The following is a 24,730-nucleotide window of genomic DNA, read 5'->3' as shown; positions in this document are numbered from 1 at the left end:
GATTTAAATATAAATTCATCCTGATCTCTAATGTAATTAAATAGGAAAATGAAAATACTTTCAGATTTACACTGCACCTTTCATACCATCCAGGTATTGAAAAGTATTTCACAGTGGAAAAAAACATTTTTAAAACCAATATCATTGTTGTAGCCAAAAATCTTCATTACATTGATTCATACCCACAATGGGGAGACCAAATGTAAACGAGATGACCACTTTGTATAACACATATGTTGTTTGTAAACATGACTTCCAAGCTCACTCATCATTTGAATTCGTCTCCTAAGCAGACATCTCAATCCACCTCCGACAGCAACACTGCAGTCAGGCTTGGTGCAAACTCTGGGATCACCATCCTAACTTTTGACTCAGCATTTTACAGCTTTCCAGATTCAACTCTGAAGTTCAACTGCTTTAGATCATGACTTCTGTCTCCACTGTGTTCTGTATATTTTGTTCCCCTTCATTTTTGTCAGATTAGTCTTCTTCATTTTTCTCATTATCTCTTAATTTGCTTCCAGATGGCATTTATGTAGCAACTAATGTAACATCATTTGGATGTACCCTTTGTTTCTTCACTATATCTATTGCCTTTTTGGCTGTTGCACCATGAAATCCAATGTTACTTAAATCTCTTCGTGGCCTTCACCCTATCATAGTCATTCCCCATTGTTCTCCCTTTCCCATTTACACATTTCTATTTTCTGTCAGTTCTGTTGAAATATCATTGGCCTGAAACATTAACTCTATTTCTTTCTGCAGGCCTATTGAATCTCTCCAGATTTGTTTACCTCATTTCCATGATTAAATTTGGTCTATTATTTCTTCACTTACTACAACATCTTCTCTACATGAGTTTATTCATATCAATTTTCACTTACAATCCATATGACCTTCAATTTCACTCCCAACTAAATATTTCTCTAGCTTTATTTTTTAAATCCCAAGTATGTTACACATCCACTAGATAGCCCTTCTATTAAGTCCTCAAAGATTGTCAGCAGCTTAATCTATTGATTCAAGTCCATGAAAACAAATTACTTTTACAACTTCAACACATGTACTTCAAGCAGAATGACTTGATGCAAACAGCACCCTTTCACTTAGGAACATGGAACCAAAGAAACAGTTATTAAGAGATTTTGCCCAGAAATAGGTTTGAATCAATCTTTAAGGAGATGGCACATCAGAGGGATTTAGGGAGGGATAGGACAAAAGAACAAGAAGGAAATCCACAATAGAACAGTGACAGAACAGTTGAGGGAATTCTGTTGGTGAGCGAAGGTGGGGTGGAGGAAATGATTAAAATAAGGCAGGGTGTGATCACAAAAGTATTTCAACACAGAGATGACATCTTATATTGGATACGTGTAGGACTGGAAGTCAAACAAAGATAGCAAAATTACAATTGCAGATAGTCAGCATGTGTTTAATGGAAATAAATTTTACAGAAAAGGAGTATCGCAGATTGGTCAGGACAGCATTGGAATGGTTGAGTCAGAGAGTAAGAGTGAACTTCAGCAGTAGATTGACTAAGGTAGGAAGCATCCAAATGTTTGTGTGTGTGTTTTTTTTAAAAGGTGAAAGAACCTCACGCCGGCTTTTGAATATTTCATGTCCACAGCAAAGGGTTCACCAGCCATTTTCAACATAAAGGGATCACATCATTAAATTTGCAAAGTATTTGAGAACAGAAGGTAAAGTTATATTTGAAAGCAGATCACACAATATTCAAAATTTAATACTTAATATTCTCCACCTAGTCCAAACTCATAACTTAGCTGTAACCCATCTTCAAGATCTTATTGCTGTAAATAGAGACACCATGTGGCCTTAAAAGACTAGGATGTATACTTCCTCACCTTATATTGTGAGATATCGTGTATCTGTTCTGAGAACCAGTGTTTCTCAAGGTTGAATCAGCTCCTTGCAATATGTGTTAGCTTTTGCTAAACTTTTGAGCATGACTAAATACAAACATATATCAATATTAAAAAAAAGGTTAAATTTATACAACACCTATCAGGGTATGACAAAAGGTTTTATAATCAATGAATTGCTTTCAAAATGTTGTCACTGTTTTAGTAGGACAATAAACACAGTGCACAGGCAAAATCTGATTTGGTCCTTTGAGCTGGTCACTGTTTTTCTACTTTTTACTAATTCACAATCTTGCCAGGTCAGCATTTCCTGCCCATCCTTACTTGCTCTGGACAATGTGCTGGGGAGTTCTGTTCTTGAATACATTTGAGCAGCTTGCTCAGCCACTCAAGTGGTAGGTAAGACTTAACTATAATGCTGCGGGTCTAATGTCAAATACATACCAAACTGGGTAACTATTCCTTAAAGGAACATTTGATTCATTATGGCAATCTGGCAGATTCATCGTAACCATTACTGAAACTAGATTTTGTTTCATTAACAGATACATATTAACAGTTAATATATTTAGGTAACACAAGGATTTGACACAAAACTCTAGTCCACTAAACAGGCCCATGGAATGCTAGTCAAATAAATGATGACTATGCTACCATTGCGTACAGTCTATCGTTTACTCTTCATCAACATGCTTTGGTTTTACACATTAAGATATTCAATTTTTTAAGAAGTTGAAACATAATTTTAAAATAATTAATCAGTTATTCACAATATTGCATAGAGTCATACAACATAGAAACAGACCCTTGAATCTAACAAGTTCATGCTGATCATAAGCCCAAACTAAACTCGTCCTACCTGCCTGCTCCTGGCCCATATCCCTCCAAACCTTTCCAATTCGTGTATCTGTCCAAATGTCTTTTAAACGTTGTATTTGTTCTCTCATCCAGCACTTCCTTAGGAAATTCATTCCACACTTGAACTACCCTCTGTGTAAAAAAAATTGCCTCATGTCTTTCTAAAATCTCTCATCTCATTTAAAAATATGGCCCCAACTCTTGAAATCTCCCATTCCAGGGAAAGGACAACCACTATTAACTCTATTTCTTATTATTTTCTGAAGCGCTATCAATTGCTTCAGTATTCATGCTCACTTTTGTTCAAATGTTTGAAATACAAGAATCGGTGCTGGGCCCTCTACTTTTTGTCATTTACATAAATGATTTGGATGCGATCATAAGAGGTACAGTTAGTAAGTTTGCAGATGACACCAAAATTGGAGGTGTAGTGGACAGCGAAGAGGGTTACCTCAGATTACAACAGAATCTGGACCAGATGGGCCAATGGGCTGAGAAGTGGCAGATGGAGTTCAATTCGGATAAATGTGAGGTGCTGCATTTTGGGAAAGCAAATCTTAGCAGGACTTATACACTTAATGGTAAGGTCCTAGGGAGTGTTGCTGAACAAAGAGACCTTGGGGTGCAGGTTCATAGTTCCTTGAAAGTGGAGTTGCAGGTAGATAGGATAGTGAAGGCGGCGTTTGGTATGCTTTCCTTTATTGGTCAGAGTACTGAGTACAGGATTGGGAAGTCATATTGTGGCTGCACAGGAAGTTGGTTAGGCCACTGTTGGAATATTGCGTGCAATTCTGGTCTCCTTCCTATCGGAAAGACGTTGTGAAACTTGAAAGGGTTCAGAAAAGATTTACAAGGATGTTGCCAGGGTTGGAGGATCTGAGCTACAGGGAGAAGCTGAACAGGCTGGGGCTGTTTTCCCTGGAGCATTGGAGGCTGAGGGGTGACCTTATAGAGGTTTACAAAATTATGAGGGGCATGAATAGGATAAATAGACAAAGTCTTTTCCCTGGGGTTTTGGAGTCCAGAACTAGAGGGCATAGGTTTAGGGTGAGAGGGGAAAGATATAAAAGACACCTAAGGGGCAACTTTTTCACGCAGAGAGTGGTACAGGTATGGAATGAGCTGCCAGAGGATGTGGTTGAGGCTGGTACAATTGCAACATTAAGAGGTATTTGGATGGGTATATGAATAGGAAGGATTTGGAGGGATATGGGCCGGGTGCTGGCAGGTGGGACTAGATTGGGTTGGGATATCTGGTCGGCATGGACAGGTTGGACCGAAAGTTCTGTTTCCATGCTTTACATCTCTATGACAAGAGAGTACTCTAGCTTTAGAAGAAAACAAAAAGGACATTCTATGCACTGGTACTACATGGGAAATAGGCAGGAGCTTCACCAAAGAGTTTTGGCTTTTACACTGTTAGCAGTTTTGGAAAGGTTGAAATCACCTCTTTATCCCCCACCATGAGGCCTTTTGGTCATCTAGCTCCAGGACACAGCCTAGTGCATTTTGGAGGGGTTAGCAGAACCGTTGTTGACTGTCGATGTCTTCAATGCTCACTCTTATCTGTGATCGCTCAGACTGTGGGGCCTTGACAATCACTCTAATCTTGATCTCTGATTTCATCTCAGGTCTCTACAAGCAATTCATGCAGGATTTCTAACGTTGTAGCTCATATGCACCTCTTCAGGAATAACACAAGACCAAAAGTAGACCATCGAATTGAGATTGCTCCATCCTGTAATTGGATTATGGCTGATCAGTTACCTTAATGCCACTTCTGCACTATTTCCACATTCCTTGTTGTCATTAGCCTCCACAAATCTGGGCAAAATTCCAAAGAATCCCACATTCTGAGAGATGAAATTCCTCCTCATCTCTGTATTAAGTCTCAATTCCTAATGGGAGAGGCTCTTGTCCTGTCTGATCATCAAAGGTTGACTAAGGCTGGTTATATTTTGTAATCTAACTTCAGCAATATCAAATGCTGTGATCGAAAGATGTCCCAGATGAAATAAAAACTTTTTTCTTTTCGTAATCCACCGGGCTGAAAATTCCAAATTTTCCTCACCCATGTTGACAAGCCAGCTTAATCCATCCACCCACACTTTGAACAGAACTATTCCTTTTGAGAATTTTTCCCAAATATTAACATTGGCTTAAGCCATTTTTTGCTCGACATACATCACAACACAAATGAATTTGTGGCCAGTTTCCTTCATCAACACTTTCTTTCTAAGTTTGCTCACCAGTTGAATGGCTGGCATATCAGAATTCTCAAGGGAGTCTCATCCATATTCAGAATCCAGTCCAATTCATATCCATTCTTTTTAAATGGTTTGATTATATCCTGATGAAATGTGATAGGCCAGTCTGCAAGTTTTACTGGAAGATGCTGTGAACTTTTGATCTTCTGTTGTAGTATAAAATTGCTTCTCTTCATAAATTCGATAAACTACCCAGAACTGGCTTTGAAATCTGATTTGCCTAATTGTCTTGCCTGTTTCAGGAGAAGTTTCAGATATTTCCTTAAGAAAGTTCATTCTGGCAATTTTCATTTATGTATTTTGCAATTTCATGTTCCGACTATAGCCACTTGCTAGATTATCCTGTGCAGATTTATTCTTAGATGTCTGAAGTTGTGTCGAGTTCCCTCCAATTTCTAACATTCTTATCACATATTTTGAATTCTCTAGTTATGATTTTCAGTTTGAACTGGGCTATATATCTATCATTTCTTCTTAACCCCATGTTTTCATATTGGAGCGCAGGATCACAGGGAACACTATGTACCAATGAAGTTTATGGATGTATTGGTTTGCTCAGTCACAAGGAACTAACAGCCACCTTCAATGGTGTGCTATTCTACAATTTCATCAAGCAGAATTGCATCAGGTTGAGTCTGACTTCATCAGTGAGCAGGTGCGAAATACAAAGGCGAAAGTGAGTCCTGCAGATGTTGGAGATTAGAGTAAAGAGTGTGGTACTGGAAAAGGACAGCAGGTCAGGCAGCATCCAAGAGGCTGGAAAACTGATGTTTCGGGCAAAAGCCCTTCATCAGAATACAAAGGGTTTGGATCGTTTTAATTAAAAGTCAGATGTCAGCTTATATACAAGGCTATGAAAAATGATTCTTTTGTAGATTGACTTTCACACAGGAGCCACCATTACCAGAATATGTACAATTTTTATCAGTAAAATATTCATGAATTCTCACCCTTGAGTAATTATTTTACAGTTACCCACCGCATAATAGCAAGAACCCAATTCAGTCCTTCAACTTTTTTAAGATTTGGGACTCTTGAAAGAAAATCAATGTGGGACACAAGTACATTCTGTAGCAGAATGCAGAACAAAGGATCTGGTTTTAATGTGGATTGACTGTCCAAGCTGCAGATCTTCAGCTGTTATGCGAAGAATAACAGCAAGTTGACCTTGTACACTGAAGTATCTTACATCGATCAATCTAAATTCTTGCAGAGACTTTTCAAGGTGGTTAAATTTTTCTGAACAGATGTCATTACCACACTTGACTACCAGGTAAATGAAAACGCTTACCCAATTTAAACAAATAAAACAAATTGCCATCTGTTAGGAAGCTGAATGCTGCAGGTTTCTCCATAGCTGAGAATATCACACAACTTGGCCAATAATTAATTAAATTACTTAAAAACAGAAAAGCTTGAATATTAATCTAAGCTGACATTCTAACTGCAGAATTTCAGATTTGGGAACCTAGTTGTCTCTTATAGGGTCATCAAGAAGCTTCAATGCATAAGACATCAAAAACACAACACCAGCAAGACATCTAATTTAACAATCACACCTTATAAATCTGAACTAATGTGTATAACTAATTGACCACTTTTCCTCTCCCAATTTATCTTCCTGTCAATTAAAAGCTGAATCATCAATATCTACCAAGACAACCAAGTATTTCACTCCATGGTCATTTGTCACAAGCAAATGCTCGGTGTACAAAATTAATATTCATTACCAGAAAGTCAATGTTATTTTCCAAATTTAAGACTTTGCCCCTAGAGATTAGTTCTATCTTTCTGACAGGATATGCTACTCAAAATACATGGGGGAAAAAATCTAGTGAAAATGCTGATCAAAAGAAAGAAAAATACACATGAACTTATAAACAAAATGTGAAAAGAACATACTAAAATTAGTTATAAGTAGTTGTATTTGCATCTTGCTTGTATTCCAGATTTTTGCTCTAGCATTTTTTAAGGCATCAGTAGAAAGCATTTTGCAATCAAACATTGAGCAATCAAGATTTATTTGACTACTCAACACATACCAATGAAGATGCATCAAACTGTTGACCTAAAGAATAACCAAAATTATACAGGTGAATACTTGAAGAATCTTGGTGAGTTGAAGAAACAAATAACGTTCAACTGAATATTGCAATTAACAATAGGATCCCTCAGAGAACAATTAATCCATCATTATTTTAAAATCTGAAGGACACAAGATATCAATAATACAATGTAAACAAATATTAGAATTTAGACTACAATCTGTCATCAGGAATCAAATAAACACAAGTTACAGACTGGCACTCCAAACTGTCTCATAATAAATCAGACTTACTGGATGATAAATATTGAAAAATCTCTTGCAGGTTGGTAATTGGTAGCTTTCATCAATCTTCTCCAGCCCACGCATCGTGAGAAACATACCAATAGGAGAACCCAAGGCAAAGAAGTTATCTGGTTTGAAGTCTAGTGCTGGATAAACCACAGACACCTGAGAAATTAATGTAGTACATAATGTAAATGAAATTAAAAATGCATGAGTCCAGCAATAGGAAAACTGCTCCGTAATGCATACACGTGATATGCAAGATTAAAAAATTACATATAATACCACAGCATGAAATTTGAACAGTAATATCAGCAGCAATGCAAGATTTGGTCTTATTATTGTTGGTATTGTTGGTAACAAACAGTTTCAATCTTTAAAAGTCACTGACAACATTATTTTCCACTTCTGATAACACTAAATTTACGACCCACACGGTCTATGCTGATATTTATGCCCCAAGAGATGTCAAAGCCTATTTGAATATCCTTCTATTCCCTTCTCTATTAATGTATTGAAGGTATTCATTTGAACTATGTTTTGTAGTAGCAAGCTTCAGATTCTCAACACTAAGAAACAGCCAATGAAAATCACAACACAAGAGAGGCTATTCAGCCCATTATGACCACTTGAAGAGGTTTTCAGCCTGCTGCATTTACCTGCCTTTTACACATATCCAAACAATTTTGCTCTCTTCAGATGATTAGCAAATTCCCTTTATAAAACCATGTTTAAACTTATCGCTACAATATTCTCAGATAATGAATTCCAGATTTTCCTCACTCATTATATATAAAGGTTTTTCCTCATCAGCACTCAGTAAATCAGCTTCTTCTGGTTCTTAACTCTGTTCCTTGTGGTAGGAGTCACCTCATCTACTCTTCATGATTCTAACATTTGTTTGCCCCTCCCTCCTCTTTCTACCAAAATGTATAACTTTCTCACTTCTCATGAACTGAACCTTTCAATCAGTAGTTTATCCTGTCTAGGTGTTGTGATTTTTCATTCTAGAATAAACTCTAGAGAATTTTCTATTCTTTCACAGGAATGGGGGCACAGCTGGCTTGCCAGCATTTGTGACCCATCGCTAATTACTCTGGAGATTGTACTACTGCAGTACATATGATGCAAAGTATTCACAGTGCCATCAGGGAGGGATTTTGACTCAGTGACAACAACGGAATGGTGATATCATTTTAAGTCAGGATGGTGTGTAGCTTGGAGAGGATCTTGGTTGTGATGATGTTCCAATGTATCTTTGAACTTTGTCCTTCTTGACGGCAGAAGTTGGATATTTGGAAGGTGCAGTCAAAGGAAGCTGAGAGTACTGGAGTGCATCGTGCAGTTGGTATACATTTCAGCCATTGTATGTCAGTCAAAGATGAGGTGCCACTCAGGATGTTCTATCTTGGAGCTTCTTGAGGATGGTTAGATATGTACGCATCCAGGCAAGTGGAGTGCAAGTCCATCAGCTTATGACAAGTGCCTTGCAGATAGTGGATGGGCTTGGGAAATCAAATGGCGAGTTATTCACTACATAAATCCAAGCCTCTGGCCTGCACTTATACCTATAGTATTTATATAGCCGGTTCTATTCAATTTCTTAGAGAGTAAATAATAAATTAAATTTCAAAATTGTTAAATGTGAAGTGCACGTTTTGGTGAGAGAAATAAAAATATCATATATGCTTTGTGAAATAAGTCTGAACTGGGTAGAGGAATGATTGAATCAAGAGATTTAGATTTACATATCATTAAAAGCAGGAAGGTACGTTAACATTATGAAGAGGACTTAGAAACATTAGTGAAAGTACCAGCTCAGCAATAATAAATTATGCAACAGATTGCAGACGTCTGGGACTCTTCTCTTGGGTAAAGCAAAGGTTGAGCAATGATCCAAGAGATGTCTTTTAATATTACAAAAAAAAAATGGTTTTAGTAGTGTTGACATAGAAGGTGGTTTCACTTGTGGAAGGAAATCATGTTATGTGTCCTAAAACTAATAGATCCAATAAGAAATTCAAGAGTAACTTCTTTACCAGTTGCTAGAATTTGTTGTACCATATACAAAAGCACTTTCAGTTAAGGCTTAACGTGTGCCAACCTAACTCAAAACAATTAGGAGAAAGTGAGGACTGCAGATGCTGGAGATCAGAGCTGAAAAATGTGTTGCTGGAAAAGGGCTTTTCCAGCAACACATTTTTCAGCTCTTTAATTCAAAACAATTCCTACTCCCAGACAATTACACAATCTCTCACTTGAAGAATGTACTCAGCATGCATTTTTTAAAAATACGTCCAAACTCAAGGTTTAAAGTGGCACTTACCTGGCCAGCACCTGCTTCAAAATGGTCGTAATGTACAGTGACAGATGAAATAGTAGTCCCAGTGTACGACAGCATCTTCTTCAAACCCAGCTGTTTTCCTGCTGTTAATGAGTTCATTTGATCAGTTCCATCTTTAGATTTTTGCATTTCTTCTTGCTGAGCTTTCTTCAGAGCTTCCAAAACTGTCTTCCTCTCTTTTGCAGCTTTCTTCTTTGTCTGTCATATGGAAAAAATAAAACCATCCCATTTCATGATGTGGCAATGCTTATGTTGGACAAAGGTAAAAAAATCACACCAGTTTAGAGTCCAATAGGTTTATTCGGAAATGCTAGCTTTCAGCGCTGCTCCTTCATCAGGTAGCTGTGGAGCAGGACCATAAGACACAGAATTCTGTGCCTTATGATCCTGCTCCACAGCTACCTGATGAAGGAGCAGTGCACCGAAAACTAGTACTTCCACATAAACCTGTCGGACTATAACCTGGCACTGAGATTTTTAACTTTATCCAATTTTATGTCATGCATTTCAAAAAAGTCAATATTTTAATAATGACTTTGATCATCCACAATTTTACTACCACATGAGAAAAGTTCATAACTTGAAACAGGTTCATCAATAGAGGAAAGCTCTTAAACAAAAACATTAAAAATCTTCATGAAAGACTGGTGAAAACACATTCTATCCTATAAAAATGTAGCTGGTCGTTTTGTTTGGGAATGGTTGTAGGGAGCTTTCCACATGCTTACCACCCTCTGGGTATAACAAGATTTTCTTCAAATGCCGTCAACCTCTTGCCTTTCACCTCAAAATTACATTCCCTTTTTATCAATGCTTCAACAGGGGGAAGAACTGCTTTCTACCCACCCTGTTCACATCCCTCTTAATCTTATATGCCTCCATCAGGTCGAACCTTCAACCTTCTCTGCTCCAAAGAAACCAACCCAAGTTTATTCAGTCTTTCTTCCGAGCTAAATTCTCAATCCCAGACAACATCGTCCCTTTAGTGCAGTGACCAGAACTGTATACAGTACTCAGTTGTGGCCTAACATAAAGAATATAGCATAACCATTTTCTGGTAAGATTAGCATGATATCATCTGGGGGAATGGGGTATGGGGAGCTATTAGCATCAGTAAAATTATATTCAACTACAATTACCTTCTGGCTGGGAGATTAACCCCAGTTCAGTTTACAAAATTATGAGAGGCATGGAAAGGGTAAATAGGCAAAGTCTTTTTCCTGGGGTGGGTGAGTCCAGAACTAGATGGCACAGGTTTAGAGTGAGAGGGGAAAGATATAAAAGAGACCTAAGGGGCAACCTTTTCATGCAGAGGTACGTGTATGGAATGAGCTGCCAGAGGAAGTGGCGGATGCTGGTACAACTGCAACATTTAAAAGGCATTTGGATGGGTATATGTATAGGAAGGGTTTGGAGGGATATGGGCCGGGTTACGGCAGGTGGGAGTAGATTGGGTTGGGATATCCGGTTGGACCAAAGGGTCTGTTTCCATGCTGTACATCTCTATGACTCTAAAAGTGAAAATTGCAGAAGGGCAGCACTAAGGCAGAACTAAACGTGAGGTGGAACTACAACATTTCAGCAATAGTACTAAAGACTTGTGTTCCATAGGTAGCTGTGCCCTAGTCAAGCTCATGCAGCACAATTGCAACAGTAGCATATACCAAGAAATGTGGAAAATTGCCCAAGTTATGTCCTGTCCACAAATAGCCAAATCAATTCAACCCAGCTAATTACTACTCGAATAGCCTACTTTCGATCATCAGCAATATGATGGAAGGGGTCAGAAATAGTGTATTCCAATGGTGCTTACACAATAATAACCTGCTCTCTGAATCTTAGTTTTGGTCCAATTTTCAATTACCCATAAACCTACGAGCCTTTAGTTCCAATTTACTGTTGCCATGGCAACTACATACCAGAGTTGACTTTCCAACCAATTAGTTCCCTTTTGTCGTATACTATTTATTGTGATAAATACAAGAATTCCAAATTTCTAATTGTCCTGATGAGTGCAAGATGAAATACCTTGCTTTTCAATAATATCTCATTGACTTTGATGAAAATTTAAGTTATTTTTAGAGCAAAATGTCAGTCTTACATGAGTTGAATGCACATAACCATTTGCTTGAAAAATTATTCTTGCATAATTTATTTGTATTTATATGGACCAGTAATTTGCATTGCAACAAAATTAATAGACTAGTTTAAAATCTGCATTCGTTCAAAACTGACCAGTATTTCAATTTCAAATAATTGCCTCGACAGAAAACAAAAGTCAATGCATAGGTTAGTCTTATCCCAACAGTCCTTTTTCTGACAATGACTTTAAATGTAAAATTGATTATACAGCATAGAAATATTGTACCAACAGCTGTAGAAATAACGATACTCAATGGAAAAACAGTTATGGGGAAGGAACAGAGCACTGACATTAATTGGATAGCTTTGCTAAAGATCTGGAACAGGCATGCTGGAAGAAAATGGCCTCCTCTGCTGTATGGGTCTAGATTTTTCCCAAATAGACTAGAGACCTCTTTGGTACCAGATGACTTTTCAAATGCATACCAATTTGTTGGAATAACATCACTAGGAATTAGGAGTGCGTCAAAACAAAGTTAGCAAAATCAAAATTGCAAAGAATGATGTATGGCTTTAAGTATGAAGGCCTGATGTGAAATACAATCATCTGTACCTTATAATTTCATTGTACACACAATATTTATAGCTATTTTTAATCAACCTGCCCAGATATGTTATAATATACTTCGAGCAGAGGTGGGATTTGAACACTACCTCCTGGCTCAAAGTAAGGCACATTACCAGTCCACCATAATAGTCTCTACAATACCTATCTGCTGTTTAAAAACTGGAATTTCAAGACAGAGGAAACTGTTCTTTATAGCAAAAGTATTATTAACTGTTTTAAAATGAAAGTTGGCAGGTGATGTAATATTTAAATAAAACGATAACAGCAAATCAGCATTATATTTCTATACAACATGTAGTCACAATCCTTTGCAAAGCCAAAATCATCTGATAACTAAGATGGCCTAATTAAGTTACCATATTCAAGTCTCTCATAACTTGACAAAAAAAAACAGTGCAAAATTACGCATTATTACTACATAGTATTCACTCCTCCTCATACTGCCAGTCAAGATATCATAGTCAGATATAGCAATGGGCACGTGTAGTAGTTTTCAGGAATAACAATACCTGTGCATTTACTCTCTCTTTTACAAAATTAGCGATTTTCTTTCTTGGTCCAAGAGGGATCCCCATTTCCTTTAAGTCATCAACAGTACACATGAGCTAAAATCGAGCAAAGGGAAAATACATCAAACTCTAATGTTAATGAAAGAAAGACATTCAAGATAAACATTTTTTCTCTAAAAGCTTATTTAAAGACTGCAATTGCATTTATATGAGCTAAAAATGTATTTTTCCCAGAGAAGAAATGTAAAATGCAACAATGAAGACAGATTTTGTAAAGCTAAACACATTCTTGCAGATAATATATTCAGTGAAAATAGGAAAGAGCTCTTTGAACAGCACAGTGCAAGTAGTTCACTCTTAACACGTTAAGTAATAGTTTCCGCTATCACAGTGGTCAAGTTATTTAAAACACCATAGAGTTTTTAAAAAAAACAATTTTAACCATACAAACAAAATTCTGAACAAAAAACGGAGTAGAAGCTCAATTTAATATTTCTGGGTGGACCTTTTGATGTTAAGCATTTTGAATTGAAGAAATATCCTTACCAATGATTCCATGTCTATTTCTTCTTTTTCCAATGTGCTGAGGTACTCAGAAAGACCAACTGATTCCAATGCTTCTGGTAGTGTCAGGACATCCTCCTCTGGTTCATCTTTCAGTTCATCAGAAACCTCAGGATCCTGGCTATCCTGGTTCTCCTGGTAAATAATATAAATATATTCTTGAGTTAGATTTCAGCTAAAACTAATCAAAGCTAACACAACCAGGAAAAGCTTTCTCTCTCTCAAGCATGAGTAAAACGCATGCACAGGGGAAGAAATTAATTTTGCAATTTTGATAACTTTTTGTTTTTTATTTTCAGGATCCAGTAACATGATTCCTATTATAATGTTGATTTCTGAAAAAGGAGAAAAGTTCCATTCAGAGATCTGCAACATCAGATAGTTTTCAGAAAAACATCAGCCATTTAAACTGGAAAATAGAAAAAAAATTGCTTCCTTAAACATATATGATTATAAAAATATATTATGTACTACGACGTGGGGTATACCCCTCTGCTAATTTAAACCAGCAAAACAGAAAAGATTCACCCCGCACTGCAATCAGTTACAAATCAAAAGGCAAAGAACTATCCCAAAAGTCGCTACTTAAAGTAAAAAATTAACAACTTTATTCTTTAAGTCTAACAGAGGATATTAGCTAACAATTAGTCTCAACTCCTTTCTCTTAAACTTATCTTTTGCCTTCCACTCTATAATACTTGTCTGATAAAAAAATCCTGATTACGATTTACAAAGAAAAATCACATTTCAAAACCAGTCAGCTTTGCCGAATCTCCTTTGTAGGTTCTCTCCAGGTCAGTTTCTATGTTCTGGTGTGCAAACTTCTTCCACAGACAGGTATCTCTCAAAGAGCTCTTAAACTAGCAGCCTACATCTGTCAGCCTTTTGGCAGTTCTCTCTCAACTGTCCAGATTTATATCCCAAAACATCAGATTGTTTCATTGGTTTTAATATTCTCAAAATATTGATTGGAGTTTGGTATCTTGGGGCATAATTTAAACTGATTGACCGAATTTGAATTTGTTTTTGTCTCATGGCAACTCAGTTGCTCTATTTGTGTCAAACAAATGTTACATTGTTGGAGAAATTGAGGACTGCAGATGCTGGAGATCAGAACTGAAAATGTGTTGCTGGAAAAGCGCAGCAGGTCAGGCAGCATCCAAGGAGCAGGAGAATTGACATTTCGGGCATAAGCCCTTCTTCAGGAATGAGGAAAGTGTGCCAAGCAGGCTAAGATAAAAGGTAGGGAGGAGGGACTTGGGGGAGGGGCGTTGGAAATGCGATAGGTGGAAGGAGGTTAAGGTGAGGGTGATAAGGTGAGGTTGATAGGCCAGAGTTGGGGTGGGGGCGGAGAGGTCAGGAAGAAGATTGGAGGTTAGGAAGGTGGTGCTGAGTTCGAGGGTTGGGACTGTGACAAGGTGGGGGGAGGGGAAATGAGGAAACTGGAGAAATCTGAGTTCATCCCTTGTGGTTGGAGGGTTCTTAGGCGGAAGATGAGGCGCTCTTCCTCCAGCTGTCATGTTGCTATTGTCTGGCGATGGAGGAGTCCAAGGACCTGCATGTCCTTGGTGGAGTGGGAGGGGGGAATTGAAGTATTGAGCCACGGGGTGGTTGGGTTGGTTGGTCCGGTGTCCCAGAGGTGTTCTCTGAAACGTTCCGCAAGTAGGCGGCCTGTCTCCCCAATATAGAGGAGGCCACATCGGGTGCAGCGGATGTAGTAAATGATGTGTGTGGAGGTGCAGGTGAATTTGTGGTGGATATGGAAGGATCCCTTGAGGCCTTGGAGGGAAGTAAAGGGAGAGGTGTGGGCGCAAGTTTTGTATTTCTTGCGGTTGCAGGGGAAGGTGCCGGAGCTGGGAAAATTGGTTAAACAACTAAGATTCTTTAAGTAGTGGAAGAAATGCAACAACATCAGGTGCCCAAAGGAGGAGACGCTATGTATACAATAGAGGAAAGAGTCTCTAGCTTTGGTTTAATATTGAGCCACATTGTCACTCTGATTTAAATATTGCAAGTGATGAAGTGGAGACACTTTGGTAAGGGGTCGAATGTCACATACGTGGAGGGATATAACAGAGTTCATGTTTCAAACTGATAGCCTATTATCAAAACTGATGAATGATCTGAAATGCCGATTCCAATTGTTGCTCACAGATGCTCCCAGACTTGAGTATTTCCTGAATTGTGTTCCTAATTTCAGATTTCCAGTAACTGCCCTATTTTGCTTTTGTAATCATGAATGTTAAACCTTTCTTAAGAAGGGAACAGACATTTGACTGTGAGATGCAGAGAAGCACAATGATTGTTAATCTACTCTAGGAGCAGGGAAGAGAAATGTGATAGGAAGGAGACCTTTATTGTAAATGTTACCTGGAATAATAAATTTCAAAATGACTATTGGTTGAAGTTTTTTTAATGCTTAAAATTTAAAGAACTAGTGAAATGATAGATCTTCAAACAACACAAATGTAGACTGTGACATTTATAAATATCAACCAAGTCTCCAGATTAAGTAAATGGCATGGATTAGCATATGGACTTTACAGTTGGTTTATGGAGGATGTTAAACATGGTGAGGAGTTTCCATGAATGTTAACTAATCCAAAATAATGGATCAAAACAAACCTAGCAGACACAGAATTTACAAATTAAACACATTTAAAGATTTGCTCTAAAAATTAAATGACTATTTGATTATTTGAAAGGTATGGATAGAAATGTTTTATTGCCTATTCATTGTTTTTAAAGTCTAAAATGTTCAACTGTCAGCTATATATGGAATATAAATTTTGGGTTCCAAAACCTGGATTTAAATTATTACCTCTTGAATTTAACTATAGTTTATTCACTGGTAACTGTTGCTTTATGACAAAATGTCATAATATATTCTCCAATTTACAAAGTTTTCTAATAATGGATTTATTTTTAAACAGCAAAGCCTACATTTTCTTCATAAAAAGGTTTTATACTTTACACCTCTTGGATTTCAAATTCAACCATTCTATTTAACAACTAGACTGTGCCTTGTGGGAAATCAAGGACAACTCAAATGTCCCTGACAACTACATTTGCAGGACGTGCGTCCACTTGCAGCTCCTGTCAGACCACCTGGATCAGCTCGAGTGGCAGCTGGACACAAAGCAGGTTAAAAAGATTTATAGGTGGGATACAGAAAACAGCAGAGAAGATGGAGCAGCATTACTGATTACAACCAGAATCAGTTCTATAGTGAGGGAGAGCACAATGAGAGGAAAGCACCCAGTGGAGAGTTACAGGTAGAACTGAGGAACTATAAAAAGAACTAAACCACAATAGGGTCTCATCTGTAGACCACCTGCTGGCACCTTCGAAGCGTTAGATTGTATAAATGCTTAAATTAGGTAACAATGCAGCAAAGGCAGAGCAGTATTAATGAGTGACTTTAATCTTAATATTAACTGGGAGAGACAGATAAGCACCTGCCAGAAAGGCTATGAATTTCTAAAATATGTCCAGGATAGTTTCTTATGGCAATATGTCTTGGATGGCAAAAGCAGGACAAACAATCTACTCATGAGGAATGAGCCTGATCTAATTACTGACCTAGGTGTTTGCAAGTATTTGTCAAATAGTGATCATAACATGATCCAGTCTCACTATACACTTGTAAGAGATAAGCAAAGATCAGATACTAGAATTTTGGATTTAAGGCAGGCAGATTTTAATGGTATAAGGCAGATACTGTCCACAGTAAACTGGGAAGATCTTTTAATAGATAAAACAACCAATCAACAGTTGAGGTTGCCTAATGTAGGATTTGATGCTCTTCAGAAGTAGTTTGTACCCAGAAAGAGGAAAAGCTCCACCTCACAAAACAGAACAGCCATGGACGCAGTAAGGGACAACATAAAATTAAAAGAAAGAGCTTATAAAAGTGTAAAGATCCCACAAATTGAGACAAACACAAACACGAACAAAGGGCCACAAAGCAGCTAATAACAACACCTAAATAAGTGTACGAAAGAAACCTTGCAAGAAACATAAAATACACCAAGAGGAGATTTTTATAGTTGTATAAAGGGAAAATGGCAGGTTAAGAATACTATTGGCCCATTGAAGGCTGAGGGTGGGAACACTGTCAATGTCCAAGATAAAATGGCAGACAAGCTAAACAATTATTTTGCTTCAGTATTTATAGCAGAAAAGTAAGATAGTTTGCTGGAAGTCCTCCAGAAATTTACAGAGAATCAGGGACAGGGTCTAAATAAATCTTGATCAAGTAAATCATCAAAATGGGGATATTAATTGAACTTAAGAGTGACAAATCTCCAGGACCTGATGGTTTTGATCCAGGGATGAAAGGCAATAGGACAGCATATTGCCAATGCTCTGACCATAATCGTTCAGAGTTCTTGATTCAGGAGTTGTATCGCTGGATTAGAAATTTGCCCATGTCACTCCGCACTTTAAGAAGCATGACAGAAGGAAACCATGGAATCACAGACAAGTTAGTCTAACATCTGTGGTGGAGAAATTGTTGCAGTCTGTAATCAAGGACAAGGTTACTGATCACCTTGAAAAATTTGAGTTAATCAGGGAGAGTCATCATGGATTCATGAAGGGTACATCATGCCCGAAAAACTTCCATTTTTTGAAGAGATGACAAAAATACTAAAGTCACTGGATGTTGTTTATATGGTCCTCCAGAAGGCTTTTGATAAAGTTCCAAATAAGAAACTGTTATTTGGTGGAATCCAATGAAATGGCGTGCAAGTTATTGACATGGATAGGAAATTGGTTGGGTGGCAGGAAACAGAGTTGGAATAATAGGCAAGTACTCAAATTGGCAGGACATGACGAGTTATACCCCACGGGAATGTGCACTGGGTCTTAATTATTCACAATATTGATAACTAGTATAAGGGCATAAAAGAATCAAATATCCAATTTTGCTTCCAACACAACATTGAGCAGCATTGTAGGCATTGTAGATGACAACACAAGGTTCAAGTCCTGTCTGCTACAGAGACGTGCAATGCCTTCGCTGAATAGGTTGATCAGAAAATTACTGAAATTTCAACAGGATATTGATAGATTAGGTGAATGGCCAAAATTGTGGCAGGTGAATTTTAATATAAGCAAGTATGAGGTTATCCATTTTGGACCAAGAAAGGATAGAGCTGGTATGATTTAGAATGCACAAAGAGGATGTCCAATGACATTTGGAGGGTTCAGGTGCACAGCTCTTTATAATGCCACAAATAGGTGCAGAAAATAGTTAAGGTGCCCCATGGAATGCTGGCCATCATATCTAAAGGGCTGGAGTATAGGGATCGAGGCAGTGTCCCAGAAGTAAGCTGTGGCCAGAGGGACCAAGTCCAGAAGCGAGTCACATCTGGAGGAGCAGCAGAGCAAGTGCCGGTGAAGTCCCAGAAGCAAGTCATGGCTGGAGGAGCAGCAGAGTGAGTGAAGGCCAAGTCCTGGAAGAGAGTTATGGCTGGAGGAGCAGAAGAGTGAGTGAAGGCCAAGTCCTGAAGATGACTCGCAGCCAGAGTCTGGAGCAGGAGCAGAGCAAGGCTGGGTCAGCCGGGGGAATGAATCCTGGAGATGAGTTCGGGACAGAGGTCAGTGCATGGACTCATGTTCTGAAGTTTGGCAGGCATGGACTCAGTGAAAAGGACTATAACTTGAGTACTTTACAGACACTTTTTATTATCATTCCGGACTTTTTAAACTGTGTTCCCATAGTAGTCTATTTTTTCTACTATTTCAATTCTGTGACAGAGTACCTACCCAGGTACCCTGTACCTAAGATGGCACTGAGAGGTGAGATTATAAACTTTTCACTGCACCCATTTGGTGCACATGACAATAAAGGCTATTCTATTAGGTGCAGAAATAATGCTATTTCGACTATTATGAGCAGATCTGGGCACTACACCTTCAGAACAGTCCTTTGGCCTTTGAGGGAGGTCAAAGCAAGTTTACAAAGATGACACCTGGACTTCAGGGGTTAAGTTATGAGGAAAGATTATACAAATTAGGGATTTTTCTCTAGAATTTACAAGGTTTACTGGTGAATTAAGTGATTTAGATAAAGGTAAAATATTTCAACCAGTTGAAGGTTTGAGAACCAGGGGGTGCATAGTCTAGGAGTTAGAGTGAGGCCATTCAAGAGAGATATTAGAAAGCACTTTTACATGCAAACAGTAGTATAGGTTTGGAACCATCTTCTTGAAATGGCAGTCAATACTAATTCAACTATTAAATTTAAATCTGAGATAGACAAATTTTTATTAAGGATATCATGGAAATGGGCCCAACACTGGTATATATAGTTAGGCCATAGATCCGCCATGATCTTACGGAATGACCAGGCTTGAGTAACTGAATGCAGAGGCCTCACCTTCATCCCCCTACGCTCCTGGTTCAATGAGTTCGACACGCAGCTAGACATCGAGCATTTCTTCCGCCACCTTCGCTTCCGCGCCTATTTCTTCAACAAGGACGCTACATTGATGATTGTATTGGCGCTACCTCGTGCTCCCACGAGGAGGTTGAACAGTTCATCCACTTTACTAATACTTTCCACCCCGACCTCAAATTTACCTGGACCGTCTCAGACTTCTCCCTCCCCTTCTTAGACCTCTCCATTTCTATCTCGGGCAACCGACTCAACACAGACATTTACTACAAACCGACCGACTCCCACAGCTACCTAGAATACACCTCCTCCCACCCTGCCCCCCTGTAAAAACGCCATCCCATATTCCCAATTCCTCCGCATCTGCTCCCAGGAGGACCAATTCCAATACCGAACAACTCAAATGGCCTCCTTCTTCAAAGACCGCAATTTCCCCTCCGACATGGATGACGACGCTCTCCACCGCATCTCCTCCACTTCCCGCATCTCTGCCCTTGAACCCCGCCCCTCCAATCACCACCAGGACAGAACCCCACTGGTCCTCACCTTCCACCCCACCAACCTCCGGATACATCGTATCACCCTCTGTCATTTCCACCACCTCCAGACAGACCCCACCACCAGGGATATATTTCCCTCTCCACCCCTATCAGCATTCAGGAGAGACCACTCCCTCCGCCACTCCCTCATCAGGTCCACACCCCCCCCCCCACCAACCCAACCTCCACTCCCGGCACCTTCCCCTGCAACCGCAAGTAGTGCAAAACCTGCGCCCACACCTCCCCCCTCACCTCCCTCCAAGGCCCCAATGGATCCTTCTATATCCGTCGCAAGTTCACCTGCACCTCCGCACACATCATTTACTGTATCCACTGCACCCGATATGGTCTCCTCTACACTGGGGAGACAGGCTGCCTACTGGCTGAACACTTTAGCTCCCCCTCCCACTCCACCAATGAAATGCAGGTCTTTGGCCTCCTCCATCGCCAGACCCTGGCCACACGACGCCTGGAGGAAGAGCGCCTCATCTTCCACCTTGGAACCCTCCAGCCACATGGGATGAATGTAGATTTCTCCAGCTTCCTCATTTTCCCTCCCCCCACCTTATCTCAGTCCCAACCCTCAGATTCAGCACCGCCCTCTTGACCTGCAATCTTCTTCCCGACTTCTCTGCCCTCACTCCCTCTCCAGCCTATCACCCTCACTCTCACCTCCTTCCACCTATCGTATTCCCAGCGCCCCTCCCCCCCTACCTTTTATCTCAGCCCGCTTGGCACACCAGCCTCATTCCTGAAGGGCTTATGCCCGAAAGGTCGATTCTCCTGCTCCTCGGATGCTGCCTGGCCTGCTGTGTTTTTCCAGCACCACATTTTTCAACTTGAGTAACTGAATGGCCAACTTCCTGTTCCTGTTTCTAAATAGCATCTCTGAAATTAGTAGTAATCACTGTTAACTTCTGTCTAAGAGAAATTATGAGCCATCCTTCTCTGAAGAAAATATTTAGATTCCCATTTAATGTGCAATACTTTTTCTTTATCCTAGGAATGCTCTTTCACCTCTAAAATGCAAAGATCAAAGAGCCTTTTCATGGGTCTTAAAGAAAAGAAGGAGCATATTATTGTTAGGAATGAAAGGTTGCCAATGATTATTCAGAAAACACTCATACTGAAACAATGAAAAACCTGTACAGGTATTAGCTGTCTTTCAAATAAACCTGTGCAATCTCATTTTATATCTTTTTAAAACATTCATAGCAAGAGCTAGTTATTAGACACCAGATTGAAACCACTAGTTTGAGATTTTGCCCCAATAAACCAATAATCACAGATTTGACACATCTGCTCAATAATTATTTCTTTGAATATTACTGTACCTGAGCCTCTTCCGGGATTATAGGGTCTTTCAGAGTCCCATTTGATGCCAATAGAGTAGGATCACCAGCAGAAAAGGAGCCTGTCTGATTGGCCAACAAATCAAACAAGATCAGAGAACCTATGGATAAATTAGAAGTGACGTACATTTATTTTACAAACCACTCTTGGAGGCATTTGTTTTTTTTAAAAGTGAAGAATCCCAAACCTTTTACAAATGAAAATTGATTAAACATGGCTAATTTTAAGATTAACTGCATCTCTTATTCTTTACTATGTAGAAAAAAAACAGTGGATTGCTTACAGTCAGAGGTATAATGTACATTTTGCATAGCAAACCAGCACAGTGGAAATTTTAACTTTACATAATCCAATTTCACAGCTCAAACAATTAACCCTTTAATGCCACTCTTGAATGCTATGTTATCTGAACCATTAAACTACATTACTGTCCTATAATGCACTTCCATATATAAATTGTTCTCGAGGGTTTATGATCCTAGACTGCAACTGGGAAATTATATCCACCATTAATCAATACAAATAAAATCTCTACAGTGTGGAAACAAACCATTTAACCCAACAAGTCCACACCAACTCTCCAAAGAGCATCGCATCCATACTCACTCCCCTTCAATATCCCGGTCACAATAATCCTGGAACCCTGCATTTCCCATGGCTAATCCACCTAACCTACACATCTCTGGACAGCAGGAGGAAACTGAAGGAAACCCACGTAGACACGGGAAGAATATGCAAACTCAACACAGACAGTTGCTCAAGACTGGCACTTTGAGGCAACAGTGTTAACCACTGAGCCACTGATGAAAACAAAATAAATTGAACAAGAACATGGTGTCAATCAATTTTATTTTTCACAACACACAGCAATAACTGCCATGGTCTCTTTGGAATTTGACATCTCAGATTAATGAAATTTTCTCAGATTAATTAATTTCTCAAGGACTGCAGTATGATCTTAGCAGCCACACCACTGTAAAACTATGAGTTGACTTAAAGTACATTTAATTTTTAAAGGTATGTAAGCAATATCATAAGTGGTGTGCAAGTACCATAAAGTGCATTTAATTGCATCAACGAGTGAACTCTAACAGAAATATTATGTTAGTGATTACTGAATTTAGGGACACGAAACTGCAACAGCTATTGACTGTTGGTGCAAAAGGCAAAGGACTATATTGCCCCAGTTTGCCTAATCATTTTCCATTAATTTGCTTTCAAAAATTCTCTACTTAAATATAAAGAATCATCCAGCACAAAATATAGTACCAAAGTTAAACTTTTAAACACATGAAGAAAAGACTGACTCTCCATATAAAATACAATAGAGTTTGCAGTGAACTGCATAAATATTTATAAAGAGTTGACCATTGCGCACTAATGGCCAGAGAGGTGCCTTATCAGGTAATAAATCAAGCTGGAAAGCAAAACAAAATTCAGGAGTAAATTCAAATAAAAACATATTTCAAAATGAAATTCTCAAAACATCTGCTGTGCACTTAATGTCAAATTTATGTATCAAAATAAATTACATTGATTAACATGGTCATTACAAATGACTAATTTCTTCTTTATACCGTTCATTCACGAAAACATTTCTTGAAATTAGCACTGTCCCCTTCATGCTGTACAATATATATGTTTCTCTAAAAATCACTTATTTCTGACACCAATTAGAAACAAATGGGAAGCAGTAAATTCTACCTTTCCAAAGTCTATGCATTTACTAACAGTGCAGGTTTTACATCAAAGTCGAGGAGAAATTGAATTTGCGTCAATTCAAATTAATGTGGCATAACACAATAAATATCTTTCAACACTTTTTTCCTTCTTTGTTATCATCTAAACAATGAGCTATTCAGCTATTACTGAGACAGAGATAGAGACAGAAAGAGGGAGAGACTCCATGAGATAGATATAACACAAAGGTAATTAAATATCTGGAGAGGTAAAGGTATTCAACAATTTTACTTCTTACCTAAACCATGAATTCTTTTTCATTTTTGCTATTACTCAATTTTGCCTTCGTCATTGCAGCTAAATTCAAACTACATGCTCCTCAGTCAGTTAGTTTCTAATGTGATTTTTGTTGCACATTCTGACAGGAATGGAACATTAGACAATAGTTGCAACTGTCAACAGCATTTAGCACTTTGTAATTAACAATGTGCTGGGAAATTTGCAGCAGACTGCTAAAGGTGCTGAGGAAAATCTATTGTTTCAGGTCAATAGAGCACCCAAACAAGCATTAGTTTGAGAGAAGCTAGTTGAGAGTGCGATGCTGGAAAAGCACAGCAGGTCAGGTAGCATCCAATGAGCAGGTGAATTGACATTTCGGGCAAGAGCCCTTCATCAGGCATGAGGCTTGTGGGTTGGTGGGCTGAGATAATACGGAGGGGGGTGTGGTGGGGTGGTAGGTAGCTGAGAGTGCAATAAGTAGATGGCAGTGGGGGTAATGGCGATTGGTTGGAGAGGAAAGTGGAGCGAATAGGTGGAAAGGAAGATGGACAGGAAGGACAGGTCATGAGGGTTGGAAGGTTGGAACTGGGATAAGGTTGGGGGGGGGGAGAGAGAGAAGGGGATGAGGAGTAATGAGGTCCGCATTGATGCTGTGTGGTTGGAGGGTCCCAAGGCGGAAGAGGAGGTGTTTTTCTTCCAGGCATCGGATGGTTTGGGTGTGGCGACGGAGGCGGCCCAGGACCTGCATGTCCTTGGAGGAGTGGGAGGGGGAGTTCAACTGTTCGGCCACGGGGCAGTGGTGCGGGTGTCCTGGAATGGAAGCCAGAGTCTAGATCAGAGTGGTGCTGGAAAAGCACAGCAGGTCAGGCAGCATCTGAGGAGCAGGAAAATCATCGTTTCGGGCAAAAGCCCTTCATCAGGAATAGAGGCAGGTGCCTGCAGAGTGGAGAGATAAATGAGAAGGGGGTGGGGGTGGGGAGAAAGTAGCATAGAGTACAATAGGTGAATGGGG

The 24,730-nt window shown here is 39.1% G+C and overlaps 1 protein-coding gene across 1 annotated transcript in view; it reads right to left on the bottom strand.

The window, feature by feature from the left end:
• sec23ip (SEC23 interacting protein) overlaps positions 1 to 24,730 on the bottom strand; it is a 136,097-nt gene that overhangs the window by 61,042 nt on the left and 50,325 nt on the right. The window contains exons 10-14 of the mRNA XM_072557458.1: positions 21,741 to 21,859; positions 13,447 to 13,599; positions 12,901 to 12,996; positions 9,664 to 9,879; positions 7,347 to 7,502 (exon numbers count right to left, since the gene is read on the bottom strand). Coding sequence (XP_072413559.1) covers positions 7,347 to 7,502; positions 9,664 to 9,879; positions 12,901 to 12,996; positions 13,447 to 13,599; positions 21,741 to 21,859 — 740 coding nt within the window. The remainder of the gene's footprint in view (positions 1 to 7,346; positions 7,503 to 9,663; positions 9,880 to 12,900; positions 12,997 to 13,446; positions 13,600 to 21,740; positions 21,860 to 24,730) is intronic.

Source organism: Chiloscyllium punctatum, chromosome 38 (genome assembly GCF_047496795.1).
Source record: "Chiloscyllium punctatum isolate Juve2018m chromosome 38, sChiPun1.3, whole genome shotgun sequence".
NCBI lineage: Eukaryota > Metazoa > Chordata > Chondrichthyes > Orectolobiformes > Hemiscylliidae > Chiloscyllium > Chiloscyllium punctatum.
This window is presented reverse-complemented; position numbering and strand designations above follow the sequence as displayed.